At 42.8% G+C, this 21156-nt stretch overlaps 2 protein-coding genes across 2 annotated transcripts; both read left to right on the forward strand.

Annotated features, from left to right (window-relative positions):
- Nucleotides 1-487: 487 nt before the first annotated feature.
- On the forward strand, nucleotides 488-6645 carry LOC149978897 (uncharacterized). The gene is made up of 7 exons (XM_090194347.1): nucleotides 488-1350; nucleotides 1535-1571; nucleotides 2505-2650; nucleotides 3229-5418; nucleotides 5601-5904; nucleotides 6028-6115; nucleotides 6431-6645. Exons 1-7 carry the CDS (start codon nucleotides 488-490, stop codon nucleotides 6592-6594), a joined length of 3792 nt encoding a protein of 1263 aa, XP_090050473.1. The 3' UTR covers nucleotides 6595-6645.
- A 1240-nt stretch (nucleotides 6646-7885) lies between these two features.
- Nucleotides 7886-20326, forward strand: LOC110486195 (U3 small nucleolar RNA-associated protein 18 homolog). The gene is made up of 13 exons (XM_021557618.3): nucleotides 7886-8442; nucleotides 8855-8991; nucleotides 11816-11911; nucleotides 11999-12069; nucleotides 12612-12709; nucleotides 12897-13022; nucleotides 13307-13481; nucleotides 15541-15641; nucleotides 15794-15884; nucleotides 17223-17346; nucleotides 18506-18680; nucleotides 18867-19009; nucleotides 19119-20326. The coding sequence occupies exons 1-13, from the start codon at nucleotides 8236-8238 to the stop codon at nucleotides 19141-19143; spliced, it is 1569 nt and encodes a 522-aa protein (XP_021413293.3). The 5' UTR covers nucleotides 7886-8235; the 3' UTR covers nucleotides 19144-20326.
- The last annotated feature ends 830 nt before the right edge of the window (nucleotides 20327-21156 follow it).

A 21156-nucleotide genomic window follows, 5' to 3' on the forward strand; every position in this document is an offset into this window, starting at 1 on the left:
GACGTCTGTGATGTATATCTATTACGTCATACGTGATCATGTTTGAAACAGATCAGATCACATTTGACCATTCGTTCAGACATCGGGTTGGTTTCGTTGGTGGTCGAAAATGTATTGCAATGTATTTATTTAACCTTTATTTAATTGTATCATTTTTTTAAAACATTCATTTGTGATACAGCTGGAGAGAATATGGAGAAGAAATAAGTTGAGGTAGGTATTGTTTTTTTATAGAGATGTATTTTTATATATTAAACCTTTTGAAAGGCAAGATAAGTCTTGCCATCTGCCAAAGTCAGAAATAGTGAGTAATTGGGTAAAGGTGATCGCCAAGGTGACACTGTGCATAGAGGACTTTCTGATGACATTCCCGGGGTCAGAGGTCAAAGGTTATATAACCTATTGATAAATAATTTAGGCTAATTAATGAGTTTGTGAAAGGTGATATGTAAAATCTCAGTCGCAGGAGACTGAAGCAGAGACAGAGATGCAGGAGGCTGATCCAGAGTCAGCCGGCCCATATCAGTCAGAGGAGACTGAAGCAGAGATAGAGATGGAGGAGGCTGATCCAGAATCAGCCGGCCCATATCAGTCAGAGGAGACTGAAGCAGAGATAGAGATGGAGGAGGCTGATCCAGAATCAGCCGGCCCATCTCAGTCAGAGAAGACTGAAGCAGAGAGAGAGATGCAGGAGGCTGTTCCAGAGTCAGTCGGCCCATCTCAGTCAGAAGAGACTGAAGCAAAGAGAGAGAAGCAGGAGGCTGATCCAGAGTCAGCCGGCCCATCTCAGTCACAAGAGACTGAAGCGAAGACAGAGATGCAGGAGGCTGATCCAGAGTCAGCCGGCCCATATCAGTCAGAGGAGACTGAAGCAGAGATAGAGATGGAGGAGGCTGATCCAGAATCAGCCGGCCCATATCAGTCAGAGGAGACTGAAGCAGAGATAGAGATGGAGGAGGCTGATCCAGAATCAGCCGGCCCATCTCAGTCAGAGAAGACTGAAGCAGAGAGAGATATGCAGGAGGCTGTTCCAGAGTCAGTCGGCCCATCTCAGTCAGAAGAGACTGAAGCAAAGAGAGAGAAGCAGGAGGCTGATCCAGAGTCAGCCGGCCCATCTCAGTCACAAGAGACTGAAGCGAAGAGAGAGAAGCAGGAGCCTGATCCAGAGTCAGCCGGCCCATCTCAGTCACAAGAGACTGAAGCAGAGAGAGAGATGCAGAAGGCTGATCGGGACTTAGCCGGCCCATCTAACACATGGGAGCCACAGCAGACTTTTCATTACAACCTGTCCTTGGCCCGGAGAAGCTCCTCCTCAGAACTCAAATTATCAGGGGAGGAGATGACTGAGAAGTAGGTTGCTCTTTGTCTTCCCCATACTTACCTCCTATTCTCTATGCTGTATGTTCTGCAACCGACCAAAGATGAAATTAGAGGGTGTGTTTGTGGTGTACATGTACATAGGCTAGTCCTGTAGAGGTCAAGGGTTAGATAGTTCTAATAATTAACAGTACTCATCTATTTACCCCTTTTGCAGGCAATGGATTCTCATGGCTGAGAATATGCATGAAAGGGTGAGTTAGTGTTAGCTCTGGAATTTTTAACATCAGGAAGATGGTCAAATATGCTCTGGGTACATACCAAATGGTTCCATTTTACATATGTAGTGCCCTACTTTTGACCAGAACTCTATGGGCCCTGGTCAAAAGCAGGACACTATTTAAGGAGTAGGCTGCCATTTGGGACACAGTCTAGATTAGGGATGGGCAAGTAGCGGCCGCGGATCCTCTTTTGTAAGCCCATGGATCAATAATAAATAATAAAAATAGGAACTCAGTTGGGGTCTCAACTTATTGTTGAGAGTTCGAATAGTAGAATTCACAAGGTGCAATTACACATTGCAGGAAGGAACTCGAAAACTTCTCTCCACTGTCAAGAGGGGTTCCGCTAAAATCATTTGCTCTCAAAGTGGGGGGCAGGCCCAAACAAAATTTTACTTAGGGCCCCCAAAACGCAAGGGCCAACTCTGACTGCATGTGTGGGTCTGGATGTGGGTATGCAGACCCGCGAGCCACTGCAGCCCCTCATGATGATTAAAAAAAGTTAATAAAAGTTGCCAATCCCTGGCTTAGATGTTCTATTACAATACTACACAGTAAATGTACCAGGAGCTGGCGAATCAGCACTTTGAATCTAGACAATGGGAACCTGGTGAGCAGGCTTCAAATCTCAAAAACAAGGTGGGAGCAAGTTGAATAGAATAGAATAACTTTATTTAATAAATTCAGTTGTGGCATTCGGATTAGGTAATAAAGATATAGGCCTAACAACACAATGTAGACAGACTTAAGTGAATGTTAGATCTTGTTAGATTTTAGAACAACCTTTCCCTGCTATTCTTTTATTTTACAGTTGACCGTAGTTGAGGCCTATGCTAAGTGCAAGAACATCGTGTCATGGGTGAAGGAGGCCTCTTCAACAATGGTGGTCCCTGCCCTTGATCTCAGCATGGATTTGCCCTGGACGCCATCATCATCATCATCATCATCATCATCATCATCAACTTCCTGCTCCTGGTCTTCAGTCGTAATCAATGTAGCAGATCTGACAGCAGCCTCCACATGCCGCAGTGTCAGATTCAGCCTTGGGCCAAGTCATGGGCCAAGCGAGGTCACTAGCCATAGAACTGGTGCCAGCACACGGAACCCAACTCCCTTCCCCTCCCCACTTTCGTATGTATCAACCATTTCTTCCCATAATGGTTGAAACCATTATTTTCTTCACTGTGTATAAATAATGACTTCTCTAAAAATGTTTTATTTCCACTGAATACAGATGTAGGATCTTAAGATTGCTACAGCGGGAAAATAATCCTGCAGCAACAGGAAATGTGAATTATTGTCTGGATTATAATTAATAGACAGTTTTGTAGAGGTTGATACTTTTTTTGTCTGGGAAAATCAAGTCAGAAATTTCAAAGTGGAAATGACAAAATTCAGAAGCCTTTTTAAACCACAAATACACTACACGTTTTACATGTCCTACATTGCAGGAAGGTTCTCCTGCAATAGGGGGATCAAATTAAGATCCTACATCTGTGTGACTTTAGTTGGATTTTTTGATTCATTTGATTCCTTTGCTTCTTTCAAAAAACGTTTGAAAGCCGTGTTTGTGTCATAAATGTTTGTTACTGTCATTGTCACCATATCTCTGTTGTGGGGCCCTCTTCAGCTCAGAGGAGACTTTGGAAAATGAGGAAGAGGATGACAACCCAAGAAGATATTGTTCCACGTCTGAGGATGGAGATAGAGAGGATTGGGATAGACCCCGCTCAGACCCACTGAGGTCTGTGTTCGGACTGTCTCACAGCTTCATCTTCAGTCAGGTTCACAGAGACTCCCACAGGTCCCTGAGTGAGGTCATACTGCCATCCATCCAGAGGAGACCGAAGAAGATGAGGCCTATTATTCTGTCTGCGGACACCAGGCTGATCATGGCCATTGTGGAGATCATTATCAAACAGATCAACGCCAGACTAGGCCAGCTCGCGCTGCAAGGAGGTGCCAGTCAGGGAGCCGAAGCTCCTTCAACGAGCATCAGCTCATCGAGTAGTCAGTTTGCTGAACAGATGCTGCGGACAATCACAACCACAATGAATGGTCATACCATGGGACAGATGGTGCTCACTCGGCTGTCTGGAAAGTCCCCTCTGGACATTGAGAGGAGGCTTGAGACCGAGTTAGGACCACTGGCAGGTCAGGTCATTGTTGCAACCATCAGCAGCATCCAGACGGCGAAGAGCAACGCTCAGACAGGACATGAGGTTCGGGTGTCCTCCCCTTTCACCTACTTCCTGTCAGCGGTGTCAGCCGAGGTGCAGAGTCTGGTGCTCCAGAGATCAGGGACCAGGATGTCAGCCAGACAGTCAGGCAGCGACCACCTGCTGAACCTGTCTCGGGCGAAGATCACCAGGGCCGTCGAGCTGAAAATGGCTGAAATGCACGGCGGATCCCTGTGGGATTGGTCCCTGACAGAACAGAATATCCAGCCACGTCATGACAGAATCACTGCCATGTCCAGTGATTTGGTGGATTTGGTGATCGATGATACCCTGGAGGCCCTTGGATATCTAGAGAACCAGGCATTATCCGGGCCCCAGACTGCTGGCTCCCTGACAGGGATTGAAGGCCTCGACATTGATGGTGTGGCAAGGGACATGGTCCAGAAAGCTGCACAAAAACTCAAGGTCTCCATGTCTGAGTTTGAGCTGGAGCGGGGATCCAGATCCTCACAGGGCAGCAGTGGTCCCTCGAACCACTCACTTCTGTCTCGCTCTCACTCCGACCTAAGGATGCTGTGTGTCCGGTCAGCAGTGGCAGTCAGAACTGCCCTGCAAGTGATAAAAACAGAGCTTGACAGCAACTCAGAGGAGTTCTTTGATCCGTGCCAGATGGCTAGAAACCTTCTAGCACGTCTAGCGTTGAGTGTTGAGAGCATCGACAATCTGGAGATTGGTGAGATGCTCCAGGGCCGCTCAGCAATCATGGAGCCGGAGGCTATGAGAGAACACCCAGACATATCTTCCACTGCCATCTACCATTCCCTGCTCATTGATTGTCCATTCCCACCATCAGAGAGGGTTCAGGAAACAATTATCCTAAGCCATACACTCATTGCACAGGATGTGACCACACAGGGAGAAAAGCAGCATCCTGCTGACCTTCAGACCGACAGGCTAACGGCAGAATACCTTGCCAAGGCACAACAGGTAGTCAATCAGGTCATAAGAGATGCTTCTTTGACCGTGGACATCCTGTCAGCCCACGTCTCCTCAAGGAACATTGCTGAGGCCTCAACTAGCATTCTTGAGTCCCTTCTAGTGGACTTAAACGAGGCAGTTGAGGTGAGTAGGGCAGGGGGGAGCAAGTTCTGGGAACAGGTCCAGTTATCCTCCCAGAAACTTTACAGCACAGCTATGGACAAGCTGAAGAGTTTGTACACTGGTTGCCACCTCACCAACGAGCGAGACCACCAGGATACCCATGTAACCGCTGACAAAATCCAGGACATGGAAGTGTCTACCAACAATGACCTCAAAGACCCAACAGTTGCAGTCAGCCAGGAGTCAGTCAGACGCAGCGCCAAGAAGATCCTCACAAAGGTTCTGAATGTGATCAAGGCCGAAGTAGCTGGCTCAGAGCACTCATCTATGGGCGAGCAGATGGCCGAAAAGTGTCAACTGGCCACGGAGATGTTGGACTCCATTCTGAACAGACTAGAAGATGATGAGCCTGATGTGGGTGAAGAGGATCATCTTCATGTGATGTCGGTCCATGATGTCTACCAGGATGTCTCATCTAAAACCTCTCAGGTTTGTATGGTGGGGAGTAGCCAGGCGATGGACCCGCTGACCGATGATGTGTCTGCCGCGACCTCTGTGCATGGTAAGTGAAATGAACACTTTTCATTTATTTTATTTTGTAGTATGCACTAAATTGATTAACTCCTGTCATGTAGGATTCACTCATTTTGAGCTTAATAATTGTATTGCAATTGTGTTCATTGGATTTTCAAGATTGTGTATTATTGTAAAATATACACAGCATAATCCTGAGCTTAATTATTTTATCTCTTTTGCCCCCAGATATTGTGCACAGGTCAGAGAGATGTCTCTCTCAGGCCACAAGTACCCACAGGTCCGGCACTAGCCAGGCCTCCAGTGACTTTATTGTTGAGTACATGTCTGAGCTCCATTCCAACCGCCCTGACACTGCATTGCCTGTGAGGTGCACTTCTACAGCTGTTGCCGATACAGAGACTCGCCACGTCCCTTCTGCCAGAGTGAAGAAGAAGAGCCAGGGCCGGAGGTTCAGTTGCTGCCCAAAGTTGCCAACGGTCAGGATCAAGGTATGGAGATGCATGTTTGGGGGTTTTGCCCTTCATTACGGCTGGAATAGAATCCAAAGCTAATGGGGTCAGAGTGAGACATTGTGGGGTGTCTAATGGAAGGATGAATTTACCCGGCAACAGGTGTTCAAGAGCAGAGTGGAACCAGAGAGCCACCTCACTCAAAAGGAGCTGCCTTCGCAGCGTTTCAGCACCTCTCGAGTTGCGCTGGGTAAGCGACACACAATGATGATCCTTTTCTTTTAATGCATTGCCAAGATGTGGCCAGTGGTCAGAGTGAATGCAGCTTTACTTTAATGCTGAGTTTTATTCAACTCTGGTCCCATAATGTTTTCTCTGATCAAGGCCACTGAGTTTGACGAGCTGCCAGGCAAACATTGTAGCAACTCTTACATTTCCCAAGGTCAAAATCATTGATGCTGTCATTTTGATATATTACCGTGTGGTTGGTTTAGACTGTGGTCGGAGAGAATGAAAGTACATTTGCCATGTTCAATTCTAATCCTGCAATGTTCTCTTATCACAGATGATGATCATGTTGTCCCATTCATTCCCCAACTTGAGGACGACCTGCCACCAGCACCTGCACAGGAGTCCCGTAAACGTCCCCTGTTGGTCAGGGTGTTCCGGTCCATTTCCAGAGCCATCTCGAAACCATTCAAGGGCTGTGCTTTTTGCAAGAAGAATTAGGAAAGGGTTAGCCATCAACATCTAATAAACATCATTGTGTCTGCAGTCATATTTAATAGACTCTCTTGACATGGATATTTGAGTAGACACTTATCCAAAGCAACTAGGGTTAAGTGCCTTGCTCAAGGGCACCTCAACAGATTTTTCATTTAGCCAGCTTGGAGATTCAAACCAGTGCCCTTTGGGTTATTGACCCAACACTCTTAACCACTAGGCTACCTGCCATCGCATTGGTTCTACCATATTGCTTATTCTTTTTTGATTCCTTCCTATCTGCAAACACTGAAGTGATAAGGGGTTGGCCCAACTGAACATTTCACACCAGATTTGCATGTTCCATTTACTGTGTTAAGAACATGATTTCAATATTTGTAATATACTTGCAAACTGAGAAGGTATTTCAAACTAGCTTTGTTTGTATTGACCTTGGTGAAAATGTGTTTAAATTACATTGAAACACAATATTAATACAAAGAGTGTCTTTTTCAACACATTTAGATGCATATATTTCCAGTGGGGGAAGGGGTGTGGTTTGTGGCCCATCATATTCTATACAGCTCTTCGGGAGAGGTTGCCAAGGTCAAAGTGGAGCTATTATAATCCTGCTGATCATACAGTCTTTGTAATGAAGAAGGGACCATTAATAGGGACTAGGGTCAGCCTGAGAGGTATCTGTTGGTTGGAGGCCAAGGGTGGGCTTGAAAATGGGTCATTGACAGTTGCTATTTAGAGCTCCTTGCTCCTTCCGTCAATGTATATAATCCCTCTGTCTCTCTTGCACCCCTTTGATAGTTTGATTTATGATCACCTCTCTAAACCTGTAGTATTTTTACATAATAATTATCTTAACTATGGCCTATAGATGGAGGGGTACCAGGAGAGAAATGTAAGAGAATACAGATTTGTGCATGTGAAAATGTAGGAAAGTTCCCATTCCCAATACTGTATATTAAGATGATATTTTTCCATTATGCATGACTGTTAAGCATTTTCTATGCATAGTCTTTTATCTTTATTTTGTATCATTTGTATATGTCTCTTGCCTATTTTATTTACATACTTTCACATATACCCAATGATTACACTGATATGTACACTCTCAAAGAAGACATCAATAAATAAAGATTTATGAAATAGTTAGGAGCATTAAATTCAAAATAGATTTCCCCAAAACTTTACATCAATGACAAATGCAAAATCTGAAGATCATTTTACAATCCATGCACAACAGGGCGCAAGTATCTTTGCCAGAACGTTTGTGTGCAAAGAGAGAAAAAATAAACAATTTATTCCGAGTTCAAGGGTCAAGAAAACGGAAACACGTGATAGGGAATTTTGCGCGCTGCCTGCGCCCGACCGCTGATTAATAAAACATGTACACTGTTGGCGCGTTGCGTGGGCCATGAGTTCTTCTCTGTGCACATACTTTGCAAATTTGGGAAATAGTGCAGCCGCACGTTCCCTTTTCTCACAACTAACACAGCGTTGCAGCAACCCCATGTGGAAAACATTGGGTGCATGAGGCATGTTATTGTAAAAGACTAGCTAGCACATTTATGAGTCTACTGAATCTTGTTAAATTCTAGCGTGTCCTGATACAACTTGCAATTCGTTTCTTATGCTAAGGTTTAAACGATAAACATGGACAAAGTTGGTAAACACTCTAGAAAGGGGAGAGAGACGACGAAGAGAGTCTCTGAACCAGAGCCTGACTACGATGAGGAAGTGCTAAAAAGACACAAAAACGCCCAGGCAGTGACTGTTTTGGGCGAAGAAGATGCATCTGTAAAACTTCTAGAAGATCTTGTTTTTGGTGCTGAAGATGATCTTGTGGAAAGGCTGGTGGAGGTAGGAATTAATTAGTTACATATGGGGTGTATTCATTACGCCGATTCTGTAGCAAAACGTTTCGTCTGTTACAAAACGTTTTGCAACAACTCCAAACGCTCTTCAACGTGACGTAAAATCTGTTGCGTTTTAAACGGAAGTTGTAGTTAATTTTACTGTTGCTATTCCAATCCGAAAAATCGGCGTAATGAATACACCTCTGATTCCATACAGAATGATGCTGTCTGCCAGATGCTCAGTCGATTATGTTGGCACATTGTCAGCATGGCATAGATATAAATCCATTATTGATTGATAGTTAGTTACAACCAGGTAATAGACAAATATTATCCAGTGTCATATCCCTCTGTCACATCGTTTACTTTTAGTTTCATTGCTGTCAGTTTTTAGCAAATCAATTTCTTGTCAACAGGACCGAGAGGATGGAGGTGCCACACTTCTGGATGATGACGATTCCAGCGATTCCGATGTAGAGAATGAAGCACGGCTGAAGGTTCAGCCAACGAGGACAGCAGTATGGGAGGATGAGGATGATGATCTGGAGGAAGAGTTAGTACCTGGGACTGCAGCAATGTCTTATTGTGTCTTTTCAGCATTGATGTCATGTACAATGCTTCACACTTCATGTAACTACATTAGTTGTAGTCATGTAACCCTAATGTCAATTACATGGATATGTGAATCAAACATTGCTTGTATGGGCAGTTACTAGTGATGTGCATCTTTTCCTTTTGAAGACTAATATATACGTATCTAGATACATGGGCTCCAGTATGATATAGAAACCAGTGCTTGACCTGGACTGAAATAGGGTCTGGTACTCATTTTGGGTTCCGGTACTGTTTTTTTGGGGTTCCGGTACTAATATTCTATAAGATAGTAGAGCAGTAGAACATTTGAGGTGCTGGTACTCAGCTCCAGTGAGCTCCTACCCAAGTCAAGCACTGACAGGAATGATCCGTTTTAGTTTGCAACGATTTGGTTTGATGAGAGGAACGAATTGATGCGATAATAGTCGATGCTACAACATTTGATACATAAACACATTCATTTTCCATTGTAAATTCAAATCTGCTGCTAATGGAGCTCACGGGCTGGGCCTCTCTGAGCTGGACCTGTTTGAGCTGATGTGTGTGTAAATGTCTATGGTGTGTGTGTGTGTGTAGTCACTTGAGCTGAGCCATAAGGGAGACTAGTGAGCATCTACCACCCCACTATTAGATTAGATTTGCGTAGACCGCTTGACAGAAATGGTAGCAGAAGGTGAATGTTGAACTTTTGTTAAGCCTCGATCACACCAACAGGGAGTCATTGTGCAAAATGGTAAGCAGCATCATCTGGATGTGTGCAACCAAAGCTCAACATTCACCTTCTGGTGTACCAAAATGCAATGACGCTATTGGTGTGATCGAGGCGTTATTAGTCAGCGTGCGAAGCAGCGCTCAGTTTTAGTAGGCTACCGATATTCCCTGGGGTTGTTCAACATGCAAAATTACTTGTAGATCCTTTAAAATAAATAAATAAACAATTTTACCTTTATTTAACCAGGTAGGCCAGTTGAGAACAAGTTCTCATTTGGCGACCTGGTCAAGATCAAACAACAACACAGAGTTACACATAAACAAACATATAGTCAATAACACAATAGAAAAATCTATGTACAGTGTATGCAAATGTAGTTAGATTAGGGAGGTAAGGCAATAAATAGGCCATAGTGGCGAAATAGTTACAATTTAGCATTAACACTGGAGTGATGTGCAGATGATGTGCAAGTAGAGATATTGGGGTGCAAAAATAAATAAAATAAATAAATAACAATATGGGGATGAGGTAATTGGGTGGGCTATTTACAGATGGGCTGTGTACAGGTGCAGTGATCGGTAAGCTGCTCTGACAGCTGATGCTTAAAGTTAGAGAGGGACATATAAGCTTCCAGCTTCAGTGATTTTTTTTTTGCAATTGGTTCCAGTCATTGGCAGCAGAGAACTGGAAGGAAAGGCGGCCAAAGGAGGTGTTGGCTTTGGGGACGACCAGTGAAATATACCTGCTGGGGCATGTGCTACTGGAGGGTGTTGCTATGGTGACCAGTGAGCTGAGATAAGGTGGGGCTTTACCTAGCAAAGACTTATAGATGACCAGGAGCCAGTGGGTTTGGTGACTAATATGTAGTGAGGGCCAGCCAACGAGGGCATACAGATCGCAGTTGTGGGGCTTTGGTGACAAAACGGATGGCACTGTGATAGACTACATCCAATGTTCTGAGTAGAGTGTTGGAGGCTATTTTGTAAATGACATTGCCGAAGTCAAGGATCGGTAGGATAGTCAGTTTTACGAGGGTATATTTGGCAGCATGAGTGAAGGAGATTTGTTGCGAAACAGGAAACCTATTCTTGATTTTATTTTGAATTGGAGATGTCATTCTAAGTCAGAACCGTTCAGAGTAGTGATGCTAGTTGGGCGGGTGGGTGCGGGCAGCAATCGGTTGAAGAGCCTGCATTTAGTTTTACTGGTATTTAAGAGCACTTTGAGGCCACGGAAGGAGTGTTGTATGGCATTGAAACGCATTTGGAGGTTTGTTAATAGAGCCCAAAATCCCCCTCCCGGGTGGCGCAGTGGTTAAGGGCGCTGTACTGCAGCGCCAGCTGTGCCACCAGAGACTCTGGGTTCGCGCCCGAGCTCTGTCGTAACTGGCCGTGGGGCGACGCACAATTGGCCTAGCGTGATCCGGGTTAGGGAGGGTTCGGCCAGTAGGGAAATCCTCGTCTCATCGCGCACCAGCGACTCCTGTGGCGGTCCGGGCCCAGTGCGCGCTAACCAAGGTTGCCAGGTGCACGGTGTTTCCTCCGACACATTGGTGCGGCTGGCTTCCGGGTTGTATGGCGCTGTGTTAAGAAGCAGTGCACCTTGGTTGGGTTGTGTATCGGAGGACGCGTGACTTTCAACCTTTGTCTCTCCCGAGCCCGTACGGGAGTTGTAGCGATGAGACAAGATAGTAGCTACTAAACAATTGGATACCACGAAAATTGGGGAGAAAAAGGGGGTAAAATAAAAAAAAGAAAGTGTCCAAAATCAGTGACTGTCAACGCAGTTACATGCTTAGTTTGACAATGAAGGAGAGGAAGCATCAGTTTTCACAACAGATCAGAGGTATTTTCGGGAAGGTAGAAAGAAAGTAACATGAGCAAAACCTTTTAGTGAACTGACGATTCATAACGTTTGAGTCGATTTTCTGACCGATGCGTGGTACATTTAGATCGATTTGTATCTTAAACATTGGAACCAGGGACCCGATGCGTTTCGGTGAACCGTTACATCCTAGTTACGTCACTGTTTTTTATTCATCCATTCATGATATTTCCCTCCTGTTTCCTAGAGTGGACATGACACACCGGTTCCGTAGAGACCTGGCCAAGAGTGACGCGGAGGCCAAGATGTCCAAACAGAAGTTACAGCAGAGGATGAAAGAACAGTAAGTGGATGTTAGTAACACAGCCATGGAGTAAATACCGTTGGGATCTTGTGGTTCAAGCTCTTACTTCCAACTCATTTTTGCCAGGTTCCAAAAAGCAATGGGTGGAATGCCGTCCTGGGCAGAGACAAAATTAAAGAAAAAGAATAAGAAAAAAGGTAAACTCCCACATTTTGGTTATAAACAACTTCATGATCCGTGTAGTATGTTATGAGAGATGCCCCTCACTTATGATTACCTACTATATAATGGTGATATATTGTATACAGCAGGGTTCCCCAACTGAGCGTGGGCCAGATTTTGGTGATTTTGATTTGGCCCTCCAAGTTTTCTGAAGTACATTTTTGGACATAAAAGACTAAAAACACCAACAAATGATTTAGATTTTAATTTTGCATGTCTGTTCCAAAGTATTCCCACGCATAATAGAGAGATACACACTGAGTCTACAAAACATTATGAACACCTGCTCTTTTCATGATATAGACGGTTTGAAATGATTGTTTTAATACAATTGTATATATGTTTGGGCTTCTTGTGGACAATTTGCAGTTTACTAATTATTTGTAATTATGTTCCGACCTCCTGACCATCGGCTCAAGAAAAAAATCGGCATGCGGCTGAATCTAGTTTGAGTCCTGGTATAAAGTATACATTTGTGTCTTTTCAATAAAATATGTCTATTTTCCAAAAACTAAAGATGACTCTGATGACTCTGATGAAGATGGAGACGACCTGATGAGGAAGACGGGCAACTTTGTGGGCTCATCCGACAGCCTTCCCAAAGGAATCATACGGGTGAGTTCTGTTCTCCCATCATCTTACCACTACTACATTTGAGGTAAAACAACCAGGTCTCTCTCTGACTGCAAATGGGGACTCTAAACCAGAGTACTTTAGAGGTTTGGGAGTTACAAAACCATTGCGTTTTCCATTATTAGATCATGTAGTCCATTTATTCTGGATGTGTTTAACTCTCTTGCAGATGAAGAAGTGCCTACACGCCAACAACGACCGGCCGTCTAAGGACAGGCTGACCACGGTGCAGTTCCACCCCTCTGCCCAGGTTGTCATGACAGCAGGGATCGACCAGTCCATCTCTCTGTTCCAGGTATTCATTTTACTCATCAGCTGCAGTCTTCTCTCAGGTATTCTTGTGGCAGTCATCATGAGACATGGTATAGGGAATTGCATCCTCAATAATATCCCCCAGACCTTTTTTTTTTTACCATACAAACTATAAGCAAAAAATATATACAAACTCAATGGACCACCAATCATCCTTACGAATCATTATCTTATGGTTATTTAGTGAATCTGTGACACTAACATACAAGTTTGTACTAATATGAATTACCATCCACCTCACTCTAAATGTCCCTCCTTCCTCTCCAGGTTGATGGGAAGACCAACCCTAAGATTCAGAGTATTCACCTGGAGAGGTTCCCGGTGCACAAGGCCCAGTTCAGCGTGAACGGGGAGCAGGTGGTGGCCACCAGTTTCAGGAACAAGCTGTTCTACATCTACGACATGATGGAGGGCAAGGTCATCCCTGTCCACACTGTCAGAGGTGAGGAGGAGGAGGAAGCCATGGGGAGTCACTAGAACCCCAAAGCTGTTCGGTAGTAGTCTAACCAGTTGGCTGTTAGGTAGTGACAGCCTTTTATTACTAGGCTTGGGCGGTATCGAGATTGTCAAACCTCCATACCGATATCCGGGAAAAGACTGGCACTGAACACAAACCCCGCTGAGCCTTTGTAAACCAAAGGTTAGCAATGCTAACAAGTACATGTAAAATCTCAGTGAAAACATTTTATACAGTCTCTGATCCAAATGATTTGCAGGACAGACATCCCAACTCAGTTATACAAATAACGAGAAATGCTACTCACAGTTTGCTGCACACACAAAACAAATATTAAACGGCAAGGCTCTTGATCCAGGAGGGGATTCTCTGCTGTTACCAAGAGAAGCTTATTTTTCTGCAAGAAGCTATATATCTACTGTAAGTTAGCAAACCAAATGCACAACTGCAGAGTATTTAGCACATTTTAGACAGTTAACTTAATAGTTATAAGATATCTTTGAATGGCATTTAATGGCGCCGGATATATATTATATTTGAGATCATTTGAAATAGCCACCCTTTGCCTTGATGACAGCTTTGCATACTATTGGCATTCTCTCAACCAGCTTTGTGAGGTAGTCACCTGGAATGCCTTTCAATTAACAGGTGTGCCTTGTTAATTTGTGGAATTTCTTTCCTTAATGCGTTTGAGCCAGTCAGTTGTGTTGTGACAAGGTAGGGGTTGTATACAGAAGATAGCCCTATTTGGTGAAAGACCAAGTCCATATTATGGCAAGAACAGCTAGAATAATCAAAGAGAAATGACAGTCCATCATTACTTTAAGACATGAAGGTCAGTCAATCCAGAAAATGTCAAGAACTTTCAGTTTCTTGAAGTGCAATCGCAAAAACCATCAAGCGCTATGATGAAACTGGCTCTCATGAGGACCGCCACAGGAAAGGAAGACCCAGAGTTACCTCTGCTCTGCAGAGTACCTGGATGTGCGTATGTTCTTCAGCTTTTGTACATATTACCTCAATTACCTCGACTAACCTGTGCCCCCACATGTGTTATATAGCCTTGTTACTGTTATTTTATCGTTCCTCTTTAAAAAAAAAAAAAAAAAATGTTTTGTATTTTTACCTGTTTATTGTCGTGAATACTTTCTTAACACTTCATTTTTCTTAACTGCATTGTTGGTTATGGGCTTGTAAGTAAGTATTTCAATGTAAGTTCTACATCTGTTGTATTCGGCGCATGTGACAAATAAAATTTGGTTTGATATGTAGCTGGCAAACATTTAGTTGTGTAACTAGAGGAAAGGGGGATACCTAGTCAGTTCTACAACTGGATGTATTCAACTGAAATGTCTCTTAACACATTTAACCCAACCACTGAGTCAGAGAGGTGCTGGGTGCTGCCTTAATCGACATCCACGTCAACGCCGCTCGGGGAACAGTGGGTTAACTGCCTCGCTCAGGGGCAGAACGGCAGATTTTTGCCTTGTCAGCTCGGGAATTCAATCCAGCAACCTTTCGTTTACTGGCCCAACTCTCCTACCCGCCAGGCTACCTGCCGCCCCTAGATCACCTGGCACGTGGTGCAAAACATTGAGTGATTCACAAGGCTCCAGTCTCTAGTCGTTGTGTGCTTGTAAACCAAACACCATGTGACTGGGAACTACTGGTAAGCTTCATAATAAAATATTATGTGACTGGTGAAATTAAGAATGGGAACTGCTTTATCTCGTAACGTATTGCAGAAATTGACTGCAGGTTTTTACTTAAAAAGTAGCCACAAATATTCCAATGTATAAAAAGGAAGGTTTCAACTGTGTTGACCGTATTGAAAACCATCCCATGGCTATTTCCAAATACCCTGTTTTACGGTATACCGCCCAAGCCTAGTTATTACTGCGCAAGTTATTGTGTTCTGTGATTGGTTTGAAGATATAATCGCTGTATATTCTCAGCCAGGCTGTGTTCTTTTTTTTTTACATGGGTAGTGGGTAAGTGCCTGGTTGTGTGATTGAGTGCAGTAACAATTATGATTGCCCCCCAGGTCTGAGGGAACAGAGGGTGAAAGAGTTTGAAGTCTCCCCTGATGGAGAATCCCTCCTTCTCACTGGCACCTCCGGATACCTCCACGTGTTAACAATGAAGGTAAGTGATTGTAGATGGCAAATACCTGGTATACCACACATCCAAAATGGATCAAAATGTAAGACTCCATTTTGGATCAGACGCATACATGCATTGCATAAATGTCTGTATTTTCTCACTATTGTTTTTTTTTTTTTTTTTTTTTTTTTCAGACAAAGGAGGTAGTGAAAAGCTTGAAGATCAACGGAAACATTGTGGGAGTGGCTTTTTCCCACGACGGCAGCAAAGTCTTCACAAATTCTGGTGGGTTTTTACCCTGGTCTAAGACACACAACCACAGCCCGACACCCCAATCACATCCTAAAGCCTTTTTTAGATTTTAGTTTCAAAATGTGACTTTTTGGGTGACCTGACCAAATTAACATAGAAATGTGAGTTATACATCTGTCATTATCTTTGAAATCAATTCTAAGACGCTGTAGACTTGTTCTATGTGCGCCATTTCTATGCTTCACATTCTTAAGTTAGATTTAGTGTCTTTTTACTTTTGGCTTTGTTCACAAGCTTCAAACAATATTTTTGTTTATGGGACATATATTTAACAGAGATGGTACAATGATTCTCTACACCAGTGGTCCTAGTTGGTCACCAAACATTTCTGTAAAAAAAAAAACAACGATTAATCCTCATGTTCCTATTTTTGTATTTGTTTCATGCTGTTGGTGGTAGGTGCACTTGATTCAGCAGCCCTAGCACTGGGAAGGTAAAGTGTTTGAAAAATACCCAGAGAGCAAATCAAGTGCACCTTCAGGCCTTCCGCTGGCCAATCATATAGCTCAGATCACTGTGTATGCACAGTGCCTCAAGCGCACAGCAAAGTTGATACTGTGAGATTTCAAAACTTTTAAAACCATGACTAGAGAGACTCGGCGGAATATAGCAACGAGCTGCTGTTTTTATGAATAAGTTCATGTTGAAGTTGTTATTCAGCGCCCTACATCCACTCACTGCAAGTAGTATAGCAAAGTGTTATTTCCCTTTAACTGGCCACCCGATTTAACAACATGAATTGGTGCATGAGGCAGAAATAATGCAGTTTCGCCGTCGGCTGGAAGCCTCACCGCTACTCTCTCCTTTCCCTCAGACTGACCATCAGATACAGGCCATCAGTCCAGTAAAATAAATAAAAGCAAATGCATTATACTCACTCAGCTGTATACGTATACCTACAATTTTGAAATATAATTTCAAAATGATCTGAGAAGAACAACATTGGCAGGGCAATTCAAGCATAACCAATTTGCAGTGGTAATGTATTGGGCATTTTACCTACTACAATCCTCATTGCTACAGAACCGTTTTTAATAGGTTAATATTTCATTTTTTGTCATGTTTAAAAAATATATATATAAAAAAAATCTGAGCGGTAGATCTTGGCTTTGAATTTTGACTTAAGGAAGTGACCACTGCCCTGGTGACCACTGCCCTGGTGACCACTGCTTGTTTTGTCACAAACTGAAATTAGGCAAACTACTAGCATTTTATCAGAAAGGAAATGGCGGAGCGATTTCTGCATATTGCACCTTTTTAAAAGCTGTACGTGGGTACCTGTATGTACCAAACTTTTTTTTGATGTTGCAGAGGAGGGTGAGGTGTACATATGGGACATGAGGAGCAGTAAATGCCTGAACAGGTTCACAGATGATGGCTGTGTGAGTGGGACCTCCATGGCTGCATCCAAGAACGGACAGTATCTGGCCTGCGGGTGAGTCAGCCATTTTTTTTTTTTTTAGCATTTTCCATGTCGTTTTGTGATATGAGGTTGTTGGTGTGAAGCTTTATTCATTTATTTATGAATTAATCCGTTTCCTTGCTGATGTGTTTCAGCAGCGATGGTCCCTGTCGTTTTGTGATCAAGCCATTGCAATGTTTGTTTTGTCCTTGTCTTGCTTCAGATGTCTTTTTTGTTGTTGTTTTTATGCATGATTTTGCCACAAAACCTTAAGGATAATTGGGTCATTCCACCAATTAGGTGGCTTTTTAAGAAGTGTAACAAATATTAACATTCTGTCATAAAGAGCACGTTCAACTTAATAAAATAAAAAAACATGGTATCCCACTTTAAGCAATTTAAATAAAACATTTAAAGTACGTGCCTATTATGTGCCAAATAAAGGAACAGGGTTGACGATTTCATCTTTAATCAGCTGTACATTTCCTCGTGACAGGGGGAATGGAATCTTGTTTTGTGCAAAAGGGAGTGTTAATTAAATGCAAGCTTCACACAACAAAATGTAGTGAAAACATTTCTAGCCTGTCTGTCCATGGGTAACAGGGTTGACGTGTCATGCTCGACCCGCTCAGTTTTCCACCACAAAACACCAGAAAATAGCCAAAAAGAGTAGAACCAGCTCACCCGATTTTACTCTATGATTTGACTATTCGATGTTCTGTTTTTCAGGATGAAAACTATTCTAAAAGGAATAGTTTCACGAATTCAAGTAAACATGGTTGATCTTAAAATGAAGGAAACGTGTCAATGAATCGTATGAAATAAATTATCTTCAGAAATGACTTTGTCAAAGTAACAAAATAACTAGGGCTGTACAATGATGGTGAAAGAAACTTGGAGAAAGGTTGGGGTTAAGTGAGTTCAAATCTGACTAGAGGTGGACACATGGTTGATGGAGGGACATGTCAAAATGCTGATTTATTGAATTCTCCATGTGGTCTACATTTTAAAGGACACTTCATTTAACATAACAGGCTTTTAAATTGTAGTATTTGTGCACATTTTATACTTAAAATTTCAACGGGATGCCAAAGGCACCCATTTCATGGAATAACCTAATTGTATTTTTTCGTATAGATATAGCTGTAGCACACAAGTTCACATAATTTTTCTACCATTTCTATTATCTCAGGTCAGCGGCAGGTGTGGTGAACGTGTACTCGCAGGAGGAGTGTATGCGGCAGAACAACCCCAAGCCTCTGAAGGCCATCATGAACCTGGTGAACTCTGCCACCTCTCTCCGCTTCAACCCCACCTCTGAGATCCTGGCCATTGCCTCCAGGGCTGACGACGAGGCTGCCCGATTGGTCAGTCTCTCTCTCTCTCACACACCTAATGTTGTCTTTGTCATCATAACAGCTACACCTGGTCTCTTGTAAATACGAGGTTTTATTGCAGCATGACTTGGATAGTAATAAAGAACTAAAACCATGTCTCTCTTTCACTGTCATCAAGTCTCTCCAAGTGTCATATGTCTACCCTTCTCATTTCAGGTTCATATCCCCAGCTTCACGGTGTTCTCCAACTTCCCCATGTTCCAGAGGAAAACCATATACAGAGCCCACCGCCTGGACTTCTCCCCAAACAGCGGCTTCTTCTCTCTGGCCAACAACAAGGGCCATGCCCCTCTCTTCAGGTGAGTCTTGTTTTTTGTTTTTTCAGACAGCAGAAAATAAAAAACATCAACACTATGGGTGACTTGATACAGGTAAATATATTGGAATAATAATTTGGTTTATTTTCAGGTTGTTGCATTACAAAGACTTTTGATGAAGAGCATCACAAGCAGGCCTGTAATCAACATCAAGACACCAAGCTCCCTCAATACAACTACCATTGTCTTCAAGAAGACATTTTACAATGAAAAGGACTTCAATTGTGAACTCGGTTATGGTCATTTCATCTATGAAAGTGTCACAGCAAGATACCATGTCTTTGTTATCCTGTTTTTTTCCCTTCAAATTTGAGTGATTACATTTTTTAAGTGTTCAGTTTTCAAAATGCTTGTCCTGTGTATTTCTTTCTGTCTACTTTAGGGTTTGACAAATGTTTGTATAATGGATAAAGTACAACTTCATTTCCTTGATACTTGGCCATTAGTATAGTTTCTTCTGTTCCTAGATATCTCGGAGAACAATAACATTATAGATTGACTAGTATAGAACGGCTGTCAAACTTGTATGCACTAAAGCCCCGTTAGTCTACTCCATGTTGACCTGAAAATCTGTTGCTTCCAGCCACAATAATGGATTAGTATTCACTGTGACTTCCATTTTGACCAAAGCGCTCCTCCAAATCTGATGATCATTTTCACACAATTTTGGATTAAATACTTAATGTTCAGTGCCTTCAGAAAGTATTCATACCCCTTGACTTATTCCACATTTTGTTATTACAGCCTAAATTCTAAATTGATTAAATATGTTTTGCAAATGTATTAAATTAAATGCAGCAATATCTCATTTACACCTTTGCTATGACATCTAATTGCGCTCGGGTGCATCCAATTTAATTTGATCATCCTTGAGCCGTTGCTACAACTTGATTAGAGTCCACCGTTGGCCAATTCAATTGTTTTGACATGATTTTGAAATAAACACACCTGTCTATATAAGGTCCCACAGTTGACAGTGCATGTCAGAGTAGAGACTATACCAAGAAGTCCATGGAACTGGCCATAGAGTGCTGAGGTAGAATTGTGACAAGGCGAATCTGGGAAAGGGTATAAAACCATTTCTAGAGCGTTGGAACGTTTCCAAGAGCACAGTGGTCTGCATCATTGGGAAGTAAAAATAAATAATATGGGACTACTCAAGACTGCCTAGAGCTGGACCTCTGACCAAACTGCAGAGGGAAAAAATCAGGTCAAGGGGTATGAAGACTTTCTGAAGGCACAGCCTATCTGGCCCAGCTTATCGGCAGACCAATAAAGCGAAGCTAATATAAACCCTTACTTTGCATTCATGCTCCCAGTATGGCTCATAGAACAGTTTGCTTGATGGTGCCATTCGCACTGTGAAATTGACTGCTTTATTTTTTCATTTTTTTACTGCACTAAAGGGACCTCCCTGCTGAGCCACAGCATTGAGAGAAACACACACACCTACAGACTCCAGATGAATGACAGTAACGCCATGTGTTACATGCATTAGATCCTCCTTTAGGACGTCAGTCAGGGTAGGCAGCATTCCAACACCTACATTTCTCCTCATTAGTAAAAGATGAAGCACTGTGTCCTCCCTAAGGCGTCGTAGTCGTTTGTATCTGCATTCAGACAAGTAATTTCTCTTCCCCTCGTGTTTCAATGCATGTTTATCACATTTATTGTTTTGGTCTGTCCTGAGGTGCTCCTGTAATATAATAGGCTGGAGAAATGTCTATGATAAATGAACCTTAACACCAAACAAACAAAAATAGTTTTCCCCTGTAGTCCCCCTAATGCAGAAACCAACAGAAACTATTAACAGGTGGGAAGTTTCAGAAACAAATAATGAGCCTCATCAGCATTTTACTTAGTTTTAGTTCTCATGTGGGTGTCTCGAGAGTCGGAAATAAATATATTTGCCCTGCAGATCAGACATGGAAAAATAGCTGCAGTTGTGAAATTAATGGTGATTTGTGTAAATATAGGTTTAGAATCTGTGTTTGTCCTATCTATTCTCTGGTCTGTCTGACTAATTTACAGATTTGCGATTTCAGCAGCAGGTTGCAGCTGTGTAGTTGGTGAACCTCTTAAAATAACCACAAACTCCATCTATCTCTTATGAATATGTGCTAGTATCA

The sequence above is a fragment of the Oncorhynchus mykiss genome, chromosome 13 (assembly GCF_057628025.1).
Source record: "Oncorhynchus mykiss isolate SJ-2025 chromosome 13, ASM5762802v1, whole genome shotgun sequence".
Taxonomy (NCBI): Eukaryota; Metazoa; Chordata; class Actinopteri; order Salmoniformes; family Salmonidae; genus Oncorhynchus; species Oncorhynchus mykiss.

What these genes read in the sequence shown, in the direction of transcription:
- LOC149978897 (XM_090194347.1), top strand. Translation starts at nt 488, where the DNA reads ATGCAGGAGGCTGATCCAGAGTCAGCCGGCCCATATCAGTCAGAGGAG. An exon ending in CTGAGAATATGCATGAAAGG is followed by an intron (nt 1,572 to 2,504) that starts GTGAGTTAGTGT and finishes CCTTGATCTCAG; the next exon opens with CATGGATTTGCCCTGGACGC. An exon ending in GACCCGCTGACCGATGATGT is followed by an intron (nt 5,419 to 5,600) that starts GTCTGCCGCGAC and finishes AAATATACACAG; the next exon opens with CATAATCCTGAGCTTAATTA.
- LOC110486195 (XM_021557618.3), top strand. Translation starts at nt 8,236, where the DNA reads ATGGACAAAGTTGGTAAACACTCTAGAAAGGGGAGAGAGACGACGAAG. An exon ending in CAGCAGAGGATGAAAGAACA is followed by an intron (nt 11,912 to 11,998) that starts GTAAGTGGATGT and finishes CATTTTTGCCAG; the next exon opens with GTTCCAAAAAGCAATGGGTG. An exon ending in AGTCCATCTCTCTGTTCCAG is followed by an intron (nt 13,023 to 13,306) that starts GTATTCATTTTA and finishes CTTCCTCTCCAG; the next exon opens with GTTGATGGGAAGACCAACCC.